Consider the following 18,453-nt stretch of genomic DNA (forward strand, 5'->3'; position numbering starts at 1 on the left):
TGCCATACTCTTTTTAGACAAAATTATGGACTGTGTTGATGTTTTAACCCCTCACCCAAAAATCAAATGGTATGGTCTGGTCCCCTCACAGTAATCGATACCAGTAATTCCACGTGTTAGTCGGCTACCCCTGACTCTACCACCCTCGAGTGCCTCCTCGTAGCACACCAAAATAAGTTTCGATCCAACAGTAAACAATACTTAAACCACTCGAACACAAATTCACAAGTAAGATATTTTAATCGGAAATGAAAACATGATTCATTAACTGCTATAAACAATGTTACAAATGTACATATAACAATATAAACAAATTGAACAATGCTTGTAACCATTCAACAAGGCAACCCTACATAAATAACATTGTGTATCAGCAACATCAGTATGATGATTGGTGTGCAATATGGCATTCAAAACATGTTCCAAACGTAAAAGTGTAAAAGATACAAGACGTAACGTTTGTAGAAACTTCTTACATAAAACACGAAGCTAACGAAACTAGTCATCATAAATGACGTAATCAGAAGAGCCGGACGATCCTGATGAGCCGGATGAACCTGATGAGCCTGAAGAGGAACCATAAGAACTTGATCCAGATTCGTAGCCACTGTCGCTGCCTTCACTGGAGTAACTGCTGCCACTGCTGCCGCTGTCGCCACTGTAGCTGCTGCCACTGCTGCCGCTGTCGCCACTGTAACTGCTGCCACTGCTGCCGCTGTCGCCGCTGTAACTGCTGCCCTCATCACTGCTGCTGCTGCCAATGCAAGGGGATTTGTTAGTTTAAGTTGTCTCATGTGTTGTCGTTGATAGTGTAGCAAAGAGACTTTTGTGTTGATAACCCCCTCCTCCCCCCCACCCCCCCTCCCGTTCCCCAAAAACACACTCACACATCCCACTCACCCCCACCCCCTAAGCTGAATGAACAAGGTAGCAGGGATGATGAATTTGTTTATTACAATTTAAAAAAATCTTTTTACTGACTTATTTGCGACTCTCAGAGGAAAACAGTCCATGACTCATTAAAGGTAAAGCCTCCAGAGAATCACGATTTTATGTACGTATGATTTACGATGTTGTGATACCTGATTTATCATGTTATAGCTATATATTTTTGTAAATTATTTAAGATGAGATCGACAAACATGTACCACTTTGGACATGGGACCTAAATATGATTCATCTTACAACTTGTACTAACCATGTGGCCTGAATTACGAAATAAACATGATTATTTGAATGAATAAATGGCAAGACAGTTCTATGTATATTACACCATAGATATACGTATATATGGAAAAATAAATAACTTTTATCAAAAATAGTTAAAAACGGTAAGGGGTCGGCGTTCTTTGAAAGAAGCCCACTGATAATCTGGGCGAATCGGGGGTCTGGCTCAAGACCAGCGGAACACGTGACATGCCTTAGACAATTGAGTGAGTGAGTGAGTATGGTTTTACGCTGCTTTTAGCAATAGTCCAGCAATATCACGGCGGGGGGCACCAGAAATGGGCTTCACACAATGTACCCATGTCGGGAATCGAACCCGGGTCTGTGTCGTGACGAGCGAACGCTTTAACCACTAGGCTACCCGAGCGCCCCTTAGACAATTGAGTCACACGTGCACACGAAATGGATAAACATTTTAAATACACAATAACATATTATTGGATGAACAAATTACCTGTAGCTGCTGCTGCTCTCGCTGTCGTCCCCGCTACTGCCGCTACTGCCGCTGCTACTACCGCTACTACCGCTGCTACCACTACTGCCGCTGCTGCTATGGTGATGGTGGTGGTGATGATGATCATGAGAGTGATGTTTATGACCGTGACCGTGTCCGTGGCCATGTCCATGGTGATGACGATGGCTGTGGCCATGGCGATGGTGGCCATGGTGACCGTGTCGGTGATGTTTATGGCCATGATGTTTGTGATGGTGTTTGTGATGATGTTTATGACCATGGCGATGTCCGTGGTGTTTGTGGTGTGCATACGAGACAGCACATATCACTGCAAGATACACAGAACTCAGATAAAGCACTCAACACTAACGATAACAAAGTCGGCTGTAACAAAGTTGGCGACAAAAAGGACATCTATCAAATAGTGACGATACCAGGTGAGGAGGATAAACGTCGTCTAAAGCAAAGTCGGCTGTAAAAGTCGGTTGGAATGATGTAGCCTGTGACAAAATGGTTAACGGGTTGCATAAATCTAAGTTGTATAAAGTCGACTGGGAAAGTCGGCTGTAACAAAGTCGGTTGAAACAAAGTCGGTTGGAATAGAGTCGTCTGTGACAAAATGGTTAATGGGTTGCATAAATCTTAGTTGTATAAAGTCGACTGGGAAAGTCGGCTGTAACAAAGTCGGTTGGAATAAAGTCGCCTGTGACAAAATGGTTAATGGGTTGCATAAATCTAAGTTGTATAAAGTCGACTGGGAAAGTCGGCTGTAACAAAGTCGGTTGGAATAAAGTCGCCTGTGACAAAATGGTTAATGGGTTGCATAAATCTAAGTTGTATAAAGTCGACTGGGAAATTCGGTTTGAATAAAGTCGCCTGTGACAAAATGGGTAATGGTTTGCATAAATCTTAGTTGTATAAAGTCGACTGGGAAATTCGGCTGTAACAAAGTTGGTTGGAATAAAGTCGCCTGTGACAAAATGGTTAATGGGTTGCATAAATCTAAGTTGTATAAAGTCGACTGGGAAAGTCGGTTTGAATAAAGTCGCCTGTGACAAAATGGTTAATGGGTTGCATAAATCTTAGTTGTATAAAGTCGACTGGGAAATTCGGCTGTAACCAAGTCGGTTGGAATAAAGTCGCCTGTGACAAAATGGTTAATGGGTTGCATAAATCTAAGTTGTATAAAGTCGACTGGGAAAGTCGGCTGTAACAAAGTCGGTTGAAACAAAGTCGGTTGGAATAAAGTCGTCTGTGACAAAATAGTTAACATAAAACCCGGTAACATAAAACTAAGTTTTTTAAAGTCGACCAGGATAAGTTGGTTGTCACAAAATCGACTGTAACAAATTCGGTTGTAACAATTAATTCAAATCAGTTACATGGGCATTGTATGATTGTCGGATAAAACAGATTTTGATCGCCCCTGTCATTTCTATGTGATATATAGAAGAATATTACTGACACGCACATCAAGATAATAGCAGCGAATAATACCATCCTTAGGATTAAAGGTTGAAACAATGTAAGACAATGTTAATCTTGAACCTTACCATTCCTCTATATCTAAAATACACCTTATTTAAACAGGCATTTAAGTTCCAGTCAGAATATAGATTATGTTCATAAATCAGTGAGCCCCTGTAAGGATCCCGTGTTAGAATTGGTCTTCCGCAACTCAAGCCTGTCTCAAGAGGCGACTAACGGGATCTGTTGGTCAGGCTCGCCTACTTGGTTGATGCTTGTCATCATATGCATATTGCGCAGATCGATGCTCATGATGTCAATCACTCGATTGTCTTGTCCAGACTCGATAATTTACAGACCGCCGTTATACAGCTGGAATCTTGCTGAGTGTGGCGTTAAACAATAAACAAACCAAAGTTATAAATCAGAGGTCAGATATATTCTCCCTTATTTCTCGAACTACTGAAGGGGGCAAGGGTGGCCCAATCGTCTAAGGCGCCGCGATTCGCTGTGCAGAGTTGCGTCCCTTGGGCACGCCAGAAACCTATGATTGTGGGTTCCAGTCCCGGTTCGCCCCGATTATGTTTCTAGGTTTGTCAGCACCATACCCGTGCTCGTGGGTTTCACCGAAGTGATAAACGTCTGAGACCTGCATCACTTCGGGCTTTCCTCCCACATTAAGCTGACACGCCGTGATATAACTGGAATACTGTTAAAAGCGGCGTAAAACCCAACTCACTCACTCACTCGAACTACTGAACCTGAGACATGGCCAAGGTGGACTTTGTCACCATGTCAAATAAAACAAGGGCACATAATTTGCAAGTAAAGAAACTCGTTATATTACCGAAATACTACTAGTAAGATGTGCATCTCACCTACAATAGCATCGCATTGGTGTATTAACTATTGCAAAAGAAAAAAACCTATATATTTTAGATCAATAAAAACGACAAAACCCTTTCTACAGCCACAAGAACCCCACCAAAAGCAAAGTCGATTGCACGATTCAGAATGTATCATGAGCATGTGTTTATGATCAATCACTAGGTAAAAGTGATGATATCAATGTTAGCAAACAATTCCTTCGTTGTTCATATACCTTTTTTGAAGCAACGTGAACTAAAGTCAAAAGATATTTCTACTCACCAACGATGATAAACGCAATCAAAATGGCCTTGTTCATTGTGTCGTGTTATCCCGAGCTCGAGTTGACTGTCGATGTGCCCTGCCTACATTATATAGACCTCGCCTGTAAGGAAGTTATTTGTAGGTGGAATTACTCGCATCCTTGTTTGCCACACACTGCTTACTTTACGACATATTTACTTCACATGCAGTGTTTTGTCGTAAATCTTTTACATTCCGCGACTAAAAAATACCTTTTGAAAGCAGAAGTATGCTCAAAGTTGAGTATCGCTTTGATATGTTTTATTTTAGGTGTCACCTTCTAACAGCCATACAAACATATTTTAGTGTAGAATATAAGGTGATTTTGGAGTACCAGGAACTACTACTACTACTACTACTACTACTACTGCTGCTGCTGCTACGACGACTACTACTACTACTTCTGCTGCTGCTGCTACTACTACTACTACTACTACTACTACTACTACTACTACTACTACTATTACTACTACTACCACTACTACTGCTACTACTACTACTACTACTACTACTACTGCTGCTGCTGCTACTACTACTACTACTATTACTACTACTACTACCACTTCTACTACTACTTCTACTGCTACTTCTACTACTACTACTACTACTACTACTACCACTACAACTCCTACTACAACTACTACTACTACTACTACTACTACCATTACTACTACTACTACTACCACTACTACTGCTGCTGCTACTACGACTACTACTACTACTACTACTTCTGCTGCTGCTACTACTACTACTACTACTATTACTACTACTACCACTACTACTACTGCTACTACTACTACTACTACTACTGCGACTGCGACTGGCGGTGGGGTAGCCTACTGGTTGAAACGTTCGCTCGTCACGCCGAAGGCCAAGGTCCCCTACATGGGTACAACGTGTGAAGCCCATTTCTGGTGTCCCCTGCCTTGATATTGCTTCACTCACTCACTCACTCATAATTTCCTTTTCAAAGCAGAAGCATACAAAAAGTTGAGTGTGGCTTTGATATAATGTTATATTTCAGGTATATACACAAAAATATATACAAATATACAAAAGTCCAAACTGTAAAACTTACTCATCCGGTGTCAAGGTTCAATATATATAGCTATCCTATATATATAACTTTCTTACATCTGACAAGCATACAAACATAATTTAGTGTAGAATATAACGTAATTTATTATATAAATACCAGGAATTACTACTACTACTTCTACTACTACTACTACTACTTCTACTACTACTACTACTACTACAACTACTACTACTACTACTACTACTACTACTACTACTACCACTACAACTACTAATACTAATACTACTACTACTACTAATACTACTTGATCCACATTTGTTCGATTAATAACTTCATGCAAATATATCAGATCAAATTAGCATTCAAATCACCAACGTTGTTTACATGCGGAGAAAAGCTCAGATAACTCATTCCTACCCGTCTCGCGTGGCTGTACAATCTACTACAAGGCATTTCAGTGCATATATTTAGTATTCCCTTATACATGTGAAGACTTTAGAGTAACTGCCGCAGCCACAGTGTGTTTGTCTCGATATAACGATCGTGTACATAAAAACAGGGATGAAGAGAGGGTTGGCTAACTGAATCAGGAAGGGATGTGAGTGAGAAGAAACGGTGGAAGAGAACTGTGGCGCCCTTGACGACGGGCACCCTGACCCAACATCCCGAGATGAATGACAATGTGCTCTTCTCTACAAGTAAAATATAATTTTTTTGGCGTTATTTTGGCTTCCATATTTGATTTTTGGACAAAAATAACCTTTGTGCTATGTTCCAGGCTGGTGCCATATTTAGTTTAACTTGCTTGAAACAAATTCTTTGAGAATCTATACTTTGCCTTACCTTTCACTCCTCGTTTGCCCCTATTTAGATAGTGTATGTAGAACACATTGTTCTGGATATACCCATGACAGGACTACTCGTTTGCCCCTATTTAGATAGTGTATATAGAACACATTGTTCTGGATATACCCATGACAGAACTACTCGTTTGCCCCTATTTAGATAGTGTATATAGAACACATTGTTCTGGATATACCCATGACTGAACTACTCGTTTGCTCCTATTTAGATAGTGTATGTAGAACAGAGCGTTCTGGATGTACCAAGGACTGAACTACTCATTTGCCCCTATTTTGATAGTGTATGTAGAACATATTTGTTCTGGATGTACCAAGGACTGAACTACTCATTTGCCCCTATTTAGATAGTGTATGTAGAACACATTGTTCTGGATATACCCATGACTGAACTACTCGTCTGCTCCTATTTAAATAGTGTATGTAGAACACATTGTTCTGGATGTACCAAGGACTGAACTACTCGTTTGTCCCTATTTAGATAGTGTATATAGAACATAGTGTTCTGGATATACCAATGGCTGAACTACTCGTTTGCCCCTATTTAGATAGTGTATGTAGAACACAGTGTTCTGGATGTACCAAGGACTGAACTACTCGTTTGCCCCTATTCAGATAGTGTATATAGAACACAGTGTTCTGGATATACCAAGTACTGAACTACTCGTTTGCCCCTATTTAGATAGTGTATATAGAACATAGTGTTCTGGATATACCAATGGCTGAACTACTCGTTTGCCCCTATTTAGATAGTGTATGTAGAACACAGTGTTCTGGATGTACCAAGGACTGAACTACTCGTTTGCCCCGAATCAGATAGTGTATGTGGAACACATTGTTCTGGATATACCAATGACTGAACTACTCGTTTGCCTCTATTTAGATAGTGTATATCTAACACATTGTTCTGGATGTACCAAGGACTGAACTACTCGTTTGCCCCTATTTAGATAGTGAAAAAAGAACACATTGTTCTGGATATACAAATGACTGAACTACTCGTTTGTCCCTATTTAGATAGTGTATGTAGAACAGAGTGTTCTAGATATACCAATGACTGAACTACTCGTTTGCTCCTATTTAGATAGTGTATGTAGAACACATTGTACTGGATATACAAATGACTGAACTACTCGTTTGTCCCTATTTAGATAGTGTATATAGAACACATTGTTCTGGATATACCAATGACTGAACTACTCGTTTTACTGACCCCTACTCTTAACCTTACCCTTTTCGCGAAGGCCTGTTATCATCACTGATGTTCAGTGGTCAAATCATGACACGTTCACCTCTGCCGCGTCATACCAAAAGACGTTAAAAGATGGTACTTGTTGTTACCCTGTCTGGCGCTCGGCATTAAGGGGCTAAACAAGGACTGGTCGGCTCGGAGTCAGTATACTGTGTCTGAGTGGGGTATTCATGTTAAACTGCGGCATGTCAGTGAGCTAGTACTATAAATCGGCATCAGTCCGGACTAGTACAAGCAGCCACACAAACACATGTACATGCACGTCGCTATATAAGTGCAATAATCTTGGACGCGACGTTAAACCCCATTTCACCTCACCTCACCTCTTCCCAATGAGCTATTAGACTAAGTTTGAAGACATACAAGGACTACGGTCCAGCCAGTAAGGCACACTGAACAACATGCGGAAGCAGCTGTAGCAGATATGCCAGTGAGGTAGACCAAGTCATAGTATTTTCATCATGACTCCGTAAAACTCCGTATTAGGGCAACAAACACAAACACATGACGTATTGTCCAAATAAGCGCACGCTTCACACAAGTAAAAGGTAAAAATATGATATGATTGGTGTTATAATTCAACCAAGTTGAGGCTCTGGCTGTGTAATCCTCAATGCCTGCTGTGATGGTGGTGTGACGGTGGTGTGATGGCGGTGTGGTGGTGGTTGTTGCAGTTTCGCATCATTTCATCACTGTTAAAGCAATAATAAAGCGTTATAAAAAATGCTGCATAATGCTTAACTTAAAAAATAAACACGACTATATAAGAACGACCATAATTTACTGAAGCAACATTCGCTCCTCAGCTTAGTTCTTTCAAGCATGAAGAATCTGACCCTGATCCTGATTATATTAGTGGGTGAGTATAAACGACATACCTGGAATTTTCGCGGTTGTTTGTTCATGATACTTTATGGCGGTCGGGTAGCCTAGTGTTAAATTGTTTGCTGGTCATGCTGAAGACCCGGGTTCGATTCTCCACACAGGTACAATGTGTGAAGCCAATTTCTTGTATCCCCGTCGTGATATTGCTGGAATATTGCTAAAAGCAGCGTAATCCCATACTCACTCACTCACTCACTCACTCATGATAATTTATTGGCATTGTCAACTAAGCATTTATAAGATCATACACTGGAGTGAATGAGTGAGTATGGTTTTACGCCGCTTTTAGCAATATTCCAGCAATATCACGCCGGGGTACACCAGAAATGGGCTTCACACATTGTACCGTTGTCGGGAATCGAACCCGGGTCTTCGGCGTGACGAGCCAACGCTTTAACCACTAGGCTATTATACACCTATTATACACTGGAAGTCTGTGATGCACGGATTCTTATTTTACACTTGGCTACAATATATACAACCGGTTCCCTTTGACTTAAATATGCGATTAAGTAAAAGCATAAGTACATTTATGTGTGTAAATTTAATTTATTCATTATTATTGTTAATTAAATGGATTCCTTTGTTTATATTGAACTACATGGGAAACCTATACTATACTATTGTACACTTGTTTATTTATAATAGGGGTTGAGAATAAATGAATAATTTACCATTTGTGGTCTCAACTGGCAACTAAACGCCACGTCTGTTTCCCTTTGTTGTCCAGTGGTAGCCGCTCTGGCTTACGCCCATCATCATCACCGTCGTCATCGTCACCGCCGTCATCATCACCATCATCATCACCACCACCATCATCGGCACCACAGACACCACCGTCATCATCACCACCACCATCATCATAGACATCACCGTCACCGTCACCACAGCCACAGTCACAGCAGCAGCAGCAGCTCCAGCAGTCACGAGACCATCGTCGTCCACCATCACCACTCCTCTCCGTCGTCCTCCTCTGGCTCATCCGGCGGGTCCTCCGGCTGCTCCAGCTGTGGAGGCAGCTCCCAGTCCTCGTCCTCGTCCTCCGAGGACTACCCCATCCCAATCCCCGTCCCCTACAGTCACGGAGGCAGCAGTGGTAGCAGCAGTGGAGGATCTTCTGATGCTGCTCTCCTGCAGGCTCTCATCAATGCTGGAAAGAAATAAAACTTTCTCAGTAAGTAGTTTTAGTACTCTTATAAGGATAGCAATATAACGTCAAGTGGACAATTTTGAACTGACCAAGCTTGGTTTCCCGTTTACTCGATAACCGACATATGGTTTATCGAATGTTTAGTGGCCCTTCTTGTGACAACAGTTTAACGTTTATAATATGGAATTACAAACGATCTCTCATATGGATAGAGTAAAGTTTGACTGGACATGGCCTGATTGCTATAAAAGAATCCACATGAAAGACCATCTTGAAGACAGTTGTTGATTTGCTGAACGTGTATTGTCATACTCCGGACTTCACCACAACCGTTGACAAATAATGGCCAGGTCTTGATGCGGTTGACTGACATATATAAATATTGTTTTCTTTGTTGTCAAGGGATTGATTCAGATGCATGACATGTGTGCTTAACTATAAATGACCAACTCTAAAAGTCTTTTTTCTTTTTTTCCAGATCAATTCTTTTTCGGTTTAGGGTTTGTTTGTCTGGGTGGAGCTGGTCTCATTGGTTTTGTTGGATTTATTACCATAAATATTTTCTTTATAAAATACAGATTGGTGATGTGTAAAACGATGACTGATAAAATTGTAATAAAAGTAACAAAAATCTATTTCTGTGTTTTCTTAATTATCCATTTATAGTTTTTGCATTTTATACGACGGATTGTAAACATTTGATCGGCAGTGAGTGAATGGGTGAGTGAGTGACTGAGTGATTAGGGATTTACGTCGCTTTGAACAATATCCCAGTTATACACACCGGGCGTCACACATTTAGTGCATTTGGGAAATGACCCGTGACGATTCCGGGGTAGAATAGGTCTTCAGCAACCCATGCTTACCGTAAAAGACGACTATGCTTGTCGTAAAAAGGCGACTAACGGGATCGGGTGGTCAGGCTCGCTGACTTGGTTGATACATGTCATCGATCCCAATTGCGTGGATCGATGCTCATGATATTAATCACTGGATTGTCTGGTCCAGACTCGATTATTTACAGACCGCCGTCATATAGCTGGAATATTGCTGAGTGCGGCGTTAAACAACAAACCAACCAACCAACATTTGGGAAATCGAACAACGTTTAACCACTTCCATAGCAAACGCGCAGCCTCACGCACATCATTGCGTGGTGTTGGACTGTGTTGTGAAAACAACTTGATGTGGTATTAATAGAGGCCATAAACATATACACCCGGTATCTCATACATACCCTGAAACATAAATATTCTGAAGCTCCAAAGTAGTTCGGGGATATTTTGGCAAGAGTAGATTTCTTCAGTTTCAGGAATGAAGCTTAACAAGAATTTTCTCAACATGCTTTCATTCCAAAGAATGGAAATCTAATACACAGGGGATCATGGTCATATTTAAGATTCCAGTAACAACCTATAACATGAACAATGCTAGCGACAATGAACACAGTGATAATGATGACTATGGACATACACGTTATCCCCAACGGATACTCTCGTCGGTTGCACACTAGGTGAACATCGTAGGTTGCACTCTAGGTGCATATCGTAGGTTGCACTCTAGGTGCATATCGTAGGTTGCACTCTCGGTGAACATCGTAGGTTGCACTCTAGGTGAACATCGTAGGTTGCACTCTAGGTGGACATGGTAGGTTGCACTCTAGGTGCACATGGTAGGTTGTACTCTAAGTGAACATGGTAGGTTGCATTCTAGGTGCACAGTGTAGGTTGACCTCTAGGTGCACATTGTAGGTTGCACTCTAGGTGCATATCGTCGGTTGCACTCTAGGTGAACATCGTAGGTTGCACTCTAGGTGCATATCGTAGGTTGCACTCTAGGTGCATATCGTAGGTTGCACTCTAGGTGAACATCGTAGGTTGCACTCTAGGTGAACATCGTAGGTTGCACTCTAGGTGCACATGGTAGGTTGCACTCTAGGTGAACATCGTAGGTTGCACTCTAGGTGAACATTGTAGGTTGCACTCTAGGTGCACATGGTAGGTTGCACTCTAGGTGAACATCGTAGGTTGCACTCTAGGTGAACATCGTAGGTTGCACTCTAGGTGAACATCGTAGGTTGCACTCTAGGTGCACATGGTAGGTTGCACTCTAGGTGCACATCGTAGGTTGCACTCTAGGTGAACATTGTAGGTTGCACTCTGGGTGCACATCGTAGGTTGCACTCTAGGTGCACATCGTAGGTTTCACTCTAGGTGCATATCGCTGGGTGCACTCTAGGTGCACATCGTAGGTTTCACTCTAGGTGCACATCGTAGGTTGCACTCTAGGTGAACATCGTAGGTTGCACTCTGGGTGCACATCGTAGGTTGCACTCTAGGTGCACATCGTAGGTTGCACCCTAGGTGCATATCGTAGGTTGAACTCAGGTGCACATCGTAGATTGCACATCGTTAATCTTGCATTTTCAACCAACGGACCATTAAATAATGACGATGGCGGCGCCCGACGTAGGAAACATATGGGTGAAATCCCTGCTGTTTTTGTCGCACTCGTTAAGGTAGAATATCATTGTAAAAATGCTGTAACTTGCCAGAACCTAGAGTGAGTGAGTATGGGTTTACGCCGCTTGTAGCAATATTCCAGCAATATCACGGTGGGGGACACTAGAAATGGGCTTCACACAATGTACCCATGTCGGGAATCGAACCCGGGTCTTCGGCGTGACGAGCGAACGCTTTAACCACGAGGCTACCCGACCGCCCCGCCAGAACCTAGAAGAGAACATAGGGATAAAATTCAAAGCCACTACCGGTACAAAATCTTGACTCGCATAACCTTGAAATAGTTTTTACATGAGGTTAAACCCATACAAACGGCTTACAAACGACGAGAATTTCACATCCATGATGACTATCCGTCAGCGCAGAAACTATCAGCTCCATCTCTTTAATTTAAGAAGATCTTATTCTAAAAATACATCCAATGAAATCATCCATGATATTTTAATACAAATATATTAATATCCACTACGAGCATGAAAAGACATGTTGTCGTCAATTACATATTCTCCCATTTCTGTGTTACGAATTGCTTGATTTAAACCTATTTTACAATCATATTGTGCACAGTCGAAGGCCCGACAGAGTGATGTAATACATTATATACTGAAAAACAAGACTTTAGTACTGATATGTACTAAATAAAAGCAAAACAAACCCTTTCCATATTCATAAAAATCGCTGCTGAAAGCATAGTCGATTGACAAATTGACCCGAATCTCTGATAATTATGTACATGTAACTATATCTATATGGTCAAGTCATTGAAAGGCATTTAGAAGTGATACACATAAGGAAGATAATTTATGAATGCTAGCTTCTTTATTATGATGAGCACAACGTTTCGGAGTATATACTTACTCCTTCATCAGGTGAATAAATGCTATGAGTGAGTGAGTGAGTATGGTTTTACGCCGCTTTTAGCAATATTCCAGCAATATCACTGCGGGGGACACCAGAAATGGGCTTCACACATTGTACCCATGTCGGGAATCGAACCCGGATCTTCGGCGTGACGAGCCAACGCTTTAACCACTAGGCTACCCGACCGCCCCGAATAAATGCTATGAGGCAGAGAGCATATATATGAACCTCCAAGTACAACAAAAGTAATAATATAACAAAGGCGGAACTAACACGGGAATCCAGCAGCTAATTGGCGATGATAGGAGATTAGCAACAGACAAATGTTATCGTATTACTTTTGTTGTTCTTAGAGGTACATATATATCGTAATTCCTGATCCAAATACAGAAAAGACCTCCTCCGTGGTCAAATGGATGAAACGTCTTCCCGGAGGGCGGAAGGTCAGTTGTTTGATCCCGGGCCGCGCCATACCCCCCAAAAAGTTAAAATGTGGTAGTTGTTATTTGGCTGCCTGGCGTTTGGCATTTAGGTGATACAACAAGGACTGGTCGGTGACTGAGTGGGTATCAATGTTAAGCTGCCTATAACAAATATACTCACAGACAACAGTTGTTGCGACCAATACAAAATAACTGTGAAATATTTTTAAATTAATTAATATTGATTGAGAAAATTACATGATCTTTTAGTTCGACAATGCTTACTTGTATTGTTATGTACCAAAGCAAAACATGTACAACAAAGTGAGACAGTGCTCATTTCCATAAGTCCAAATACATAACAGATCGCCTGCGAGGTCTAATGACTAGCGACAGCCTCCGTGGTCTAGTGGTAGAGCGTTCATTCATCTGAATCGGAGAGAGCGGAAGGTCCGGGGTTCGATCGCCGGCCGCGTCATACCAAAAGACGTTTAAAGATAGTACTTGTTGTAACCCTGTCTGGCGCTCGGCATTAAGAGGCTAAAACAAGGACTGGTCGGCTCGGAGTCAGTATACTGTGTCTGGGTGGGATATTCATGTAAAACTGCGGCATGGTATCTCAGTGAGCTGGCACTATAAATCGGCATCAGTCCGGCCTAGTACAAGCAGCCACACACACACACACACACACGTGCATGCACGTCTCTATAAATGTGCAATAATCTTGGACGCGACGTTAAACCCCATTTCACCTCACCTCTTTTAACGTCTTTTGGTATGACGCGGCCGGGGATCGAACCCCGGACCTTCCGCTTTCCGGGCGGACGCTCTACCACTAGACCACAGGCGGCCCTGATACAAAACAACCCAGATTGCTGGAAATACTAGAATTGGCGCCTACGTGTAGAGTCCTGTATCGTTGGGGTAGATATTTAGATGGATTCTCCATCAATGTTTGAAAATATATACAGGACGTTGTAGCTGACTGTAGCTGACTTTCAAGGGAATTTCAAGAGCACGCATTTGTGTGGTAGTGTTGATTCAGTCGGATAGCTAACCCAAGCGCTGAGAAATGCAAGGTCTCTATTGGTCAGATTTCATCGGGCGTAAAAGGCAAAATAACGGTTAAATGATATGAATGGATCACTGCATGGGGACACGTAATGTGATTGACGAAGTATTTTCATCATGAATGTGATAGACCGAGTACATGTATTTTCATCATGAATGTGATAGAGCGAGTATTTTCATCATGAATGTGATAGACCGAGTTTTCATCATGAATGTGATAGACCGAGTATTTTCATCATGAATGTGATAGACCGAGTTTTCATCATGAATGTGATAGACCGAGTATTTTCATCATGAATGTGATAGACCGAGTTTTCATCATGAATGTGACAGACCGAGTACATGTATTTTCATCATGAATGTGATAGACCGAGTACATGTATTTTCATCATGAATGTGATAGAGCGAGTTTTCATCGTGAATGTGATAGACCGAGTTTTCATCATGAATGTGACAGACCGAGTACATGTATTTTCATCATGAATGTGATAGACCGAGTTTTCATCATGAATGTGATAGACCGAGTATTTTCATCATGAATGTGATAGACGAGGTATTTTCATCATGAATGTGATAGACGAGGTATTTTCATCATGAATGTGATAGACCGAGTTTTCATCGTGAATGTGATAGACCGAGTTTTCATCATGAATGTGATAGAGCGAGTATTTTCAACGTGAATGTGATAGACCAAGTTTTCATCATGAATGTGATAGAGCGAGTATTTTCAACGTGAATGTGATAGACCGAGTTTTCATCATGAATGTGACAGGCCGAGTTTTCATCATGAGTGTGATAGACGAGATATTTTCATAATGTAAACTTATTGACCAAGTATTTTCATTATGAATGTGATAGACCGAGTATTTTCATCATGAATGTGATAGACCGAGTATTTTCATCATGAATGTGATAGGACGAGTTTTCATCATGAATGTGATAGACGAGGTATTTTCATCATGAATGTGATAGACGAGGTATTTTCATCATGAATGTGATAGACCGAGTTTTCATCGTGAATGTGATAGACCGAGTTTTCATCATGAATGTGATAGAGCGAGTATTTTCAACGTGAATGTGATAGACCAAGTTTTCATCATGAATGTGATAGAGCGAGTATTTTCAACGTGAATGTGATAGACCGAGTTTTCATCATGAATGTGACAGGCCGAGTTTTCATCATGAGTGTGATAGACGAGATATTTTCATAATGTAAACTTATTGACCAAGTATTTTCATTATGAATGTGATAGACCGAGTATTTTCATCATGAATGTGATAGACCGAGTACTTTCATCATGAATGTGACAGACCGAGTATTTTCTTCATGACTCACTTAAATCTCCAGATTATACATATTCCTTCATCGTCAACAGATAAGATTATGTGTTCCTCTGATACTAATATTAACCGAACCATGCAAGGAAATAATAGACTGACACAACTGGCGCAATAAAACCCACGCTGGGATCTGGCTGCGTAAGTCTCCACGCATGCAGTGACGGTGGTGTGCTGTTGATAATTGCCGTTTCATAAGTTCGTCACTTAGTGCTATTGCTACGAAATGATACTTTTAAAAAATGCAACATAATGCTTCACCTTACAAAAAAAAATAGATATAAAAATACGACAGTGCCACACTGAAGCATCATTCACACAACCTTCTCTGTGCTTGAACATCGGACAGCTAACATGAAGAATCTGACATTGATCTTGATTATTCTAGTGGGTGAGTATTCAGTTCGGAAACTATCTTTATATAATGTGTTATCATGTAAGAGAATATACTAGTTTCTTACCAGAACAGGTTATCCACTGGGTGATTATGAATACGATATGTAAGGGGATATAGTTGATTTGGCTGTAATACGCATGGTGTTATTTGTACCTATAAGTTATATATCATCCTTTAATAAGCTGTCGAAGTATGCCCATGCTATATAAAGTGTTTCACGAATTGATTCCATTCTAACACGGAACCAGCATGGTAATTACGTTTACCTTAAGCGAGGGACGTGCTGAATATAACATGTAAAACTATACAGTTATTCCCCCTTGACCAGACATATATGATTACAAGATCGTCGAATTATTTCCATGCCGTACAAACATTTTCAAAAATAGATTCCTTTCTGACACGGGATCAGATTTGAAAAAATGTTTGATTGAATTAAGGAGATACAGCATAAACCTTGTATTCACATCAACAAAGTGTAATTGTCTTTTCTGTCCTTACTGGTCACTAAATGTTTTTCCTTATCCAGTGATAGCCGCTCTGGCCTACGCCCATCACCACCACCGTCGTCATCGTCATCACCGTCATCATCACCACCATCACCGTCATCACAGACATCACCGTCACCATCGCCACCACCATCATCATCATCACCACCACCATCATCATCGACATCACCGTCACCGTCACCACAGCCACAGTCACAGCAGCAGCAGCAGCTCCAGCAGTCACGAGACCGTCATCGTCCACCACCACCACTCCTCTCCGTCGTCCTCCTCTGGTTCATCCGGCGGGTCCTCCGGCTGCTCCAGCTGTGGAGGCAGCTCCAAATCCTCGTCCTCGTCCTCCGAGGACTACCCCATCCCAATCCCCGTCCCCTACAGTCACGGAGGCAGCAGTGGTAGCAGCAGTGGAGGATCTTCTGATGCTGCTCTCCTGCAGGCTCTCATCAACGCTGGAAAGAAATAAACTCTCTCAGTGAGTAGTTTTAGTACTCTTATAAGGCTACGCTTTCAATTATTTATGACATTGTGTAAGGATACGAGATGTACAAACAGATTACAATATAAAAAAAATAATATAATTACGTGTGACCCTATTGGGTGACCCAACTCTCAGTTGCCATCTGACCACAAGTAAAATAATCATCACCACAACCCGTTGGTTCGTTCGTCCAAGGGCAACTTAAAATCTATTGGAGCAAGTGTAATCTGCTTGATTAAAGCATCAGTGTTGTTAGGTTAGATATTAAGATCCATTTGTAGGTCGCATGCTAGAATCCTATGATCGTCGGTTCGAATCCCATATCCACCCTGATAACGATTATTTGTTTGTCTGCGCCATTACTTATTTGTTGGTTTACCAAAGTGGACATGTATCAATTCGGGTTTTCCTCCAACATTAAGTTGACACAGTGATGTAACTTCAATACTGTTCAGAAAGCACTCACTGAATGTTGAGCCTATATTCAATATGTGTTTAGCCATAAATTATTTGATCATGTGCGGATCTTGTTATCTTATTTCAGATTCTTTTCACCTTTCGGTTGAGGGTTCGCTGTTAATCGGGTGGAGCTGGTCTCACTGGATCTGTTAGATTCATCGCTGCAAACCACAGATAATCAGATTTTCTATAAAATACAGACTGCTCATGTATAAAATGATAAATTATGAATTGTAATAAAAATCACTAAGATCTACCTCCGGATATTTTAGTTCTTTTAACCATGGATTTCTCTCTATCGAGTCCGTGTTCGTATTATTTTGTCCAACCATTTTCCAACATGTATCCCCCATTGAAAACGTCTGGGGCGTCATTGGCAGACGTAAACGTCAACGTCAACGTCAAAATCCACCCACTACTCTCAATGAATTAGCTGTTTCTCTCATTGATGAGTGGAACAACATGCGTCAAGCTGACAGTGGTCGACTCATCAGAGGCATGCCTCGAAGAATTCGTGCATGTCTGGCCACCTGAGGTGATTTTACCCGATTCAGTGACGTTGGCTGCAAACACAGGAACTCGATGATAGCGTGTATAGCATAATATATTCGTATATGGAGGGGTGTGATTTTTTTCAATACGAATATATTATGCTATACACGCTATCATCGAGTTCCTGTGGCTACAAAATGCAAATTTCGGATTTGACCCCGACCTCTTTTACGACCTAGTGCACCACCATCTCATCACACAGACCGCCTCCGTGGTCTAATGGAAGAGCCTCCGCCGGGAGAGCGGAAGGTCCGGGGTTCGATCCCCAGCCGCGTCATACCAAAAGACGTTAAAAGATGGTACTTTTTGTTACCCTGTCTGGCGTTCGGCATTAAGGGGTTAA

At 41.5% G+C, this 18,453-nt stretch overlaps 3 protein-coding genes across 3 annotated transcripts; 2 read left to right on the top strand and 1 right to left on the bottom strand.

Moving 5' to 3' along the window:
- Positions 1 to 498: 498 nt before the first annotated feature.
- On the bottom strand, positions 499 to 4,403 carry LOC124121551 (spore wall protein 1-like). Its single transcript, XM_048394833.1, has 3 exons — positions 4,298 to 4,403; positions 1,675 to 2,009; positions 499 to 754 (listed from the first exon to the last, which is right to left on the bottom strand). The coding sequence occupies exons 2-3, from the start codon at positions 1,989 to 1,991 to the stop codon at positions 499 to 501; spliced, it is 573 nt and encodes a 190-aa protein (XP_048250790.1). The 5' UTR covers positions 1,992 to 2,009; positions 4,298 to 4,403.
- Positions 4,404 to 8,285: 3,882 nt separating this feature from the next.
- LOC125378793 (uncharacterized histidine-rich protein DDB_G0274557-like) lies at positions 8,286 to 9,521 on the top strand. The gene is made up of 2 exons (XM_048394760.1): positions 8,286 to 8,328; positions 9,085 to 9,521. The coding sequence occupies exons 1-2, from the start codon at positions 8,292 to 8,294 to the stop codon at positions 9,516 to 9,518; spliced, it is 471 nt and encodes a 156-aa protein (XP_048250717.1). The 5' UTR covers positions 8,286 to 8,291; the 3' UTR covers positions 9,519 to 9,521.
- A 6,381-nt stretch (positions 9,522 to 15,902) lies between these two features.
- On the top strand, positions 15,903 to 17,799 carry LOC124121542 (uncharacterized histidine-rich protein DDB_G0274557-like). Its single transcript, XM_048394761.1, has 3 exons — positions 15,903 to 16,109; positions 16,645 to 17,093; positions 17,644 to 17,799. The coding sequence occupies exons 1-2, from the start codon at positions 16,073 to 16,075 to the stop codon at positions 17,082 to 17,084; spliced, it is 477 nt and encodes a 158-aa protein (XP_048250718.1). The 5' UTR covers positions 15,903 to 16,072; the 3' UTR covers positions 17,085 to 17,093; positions 17,644 to 17,799.
- Positions 17,800 to 18,453: the final 654 nt, after the last annotated feature.

This window comes from Haliotis rufescens, unplaced genomic scaffold, assembly GCF_023055435.1.
Source record: "Haliotis rufescens isolate VD_foot unplaced genomic scaffold, xgHalRufe1.0.p SCAF_13, whole genome shotgun sequence".
Classification (NCBI taxonomy): Eukaryota; Metazoa; Mollusca; class Gastropoda; order Lepetellida; family Haliotidae; genus Haliotis; species Haliotis rufescens.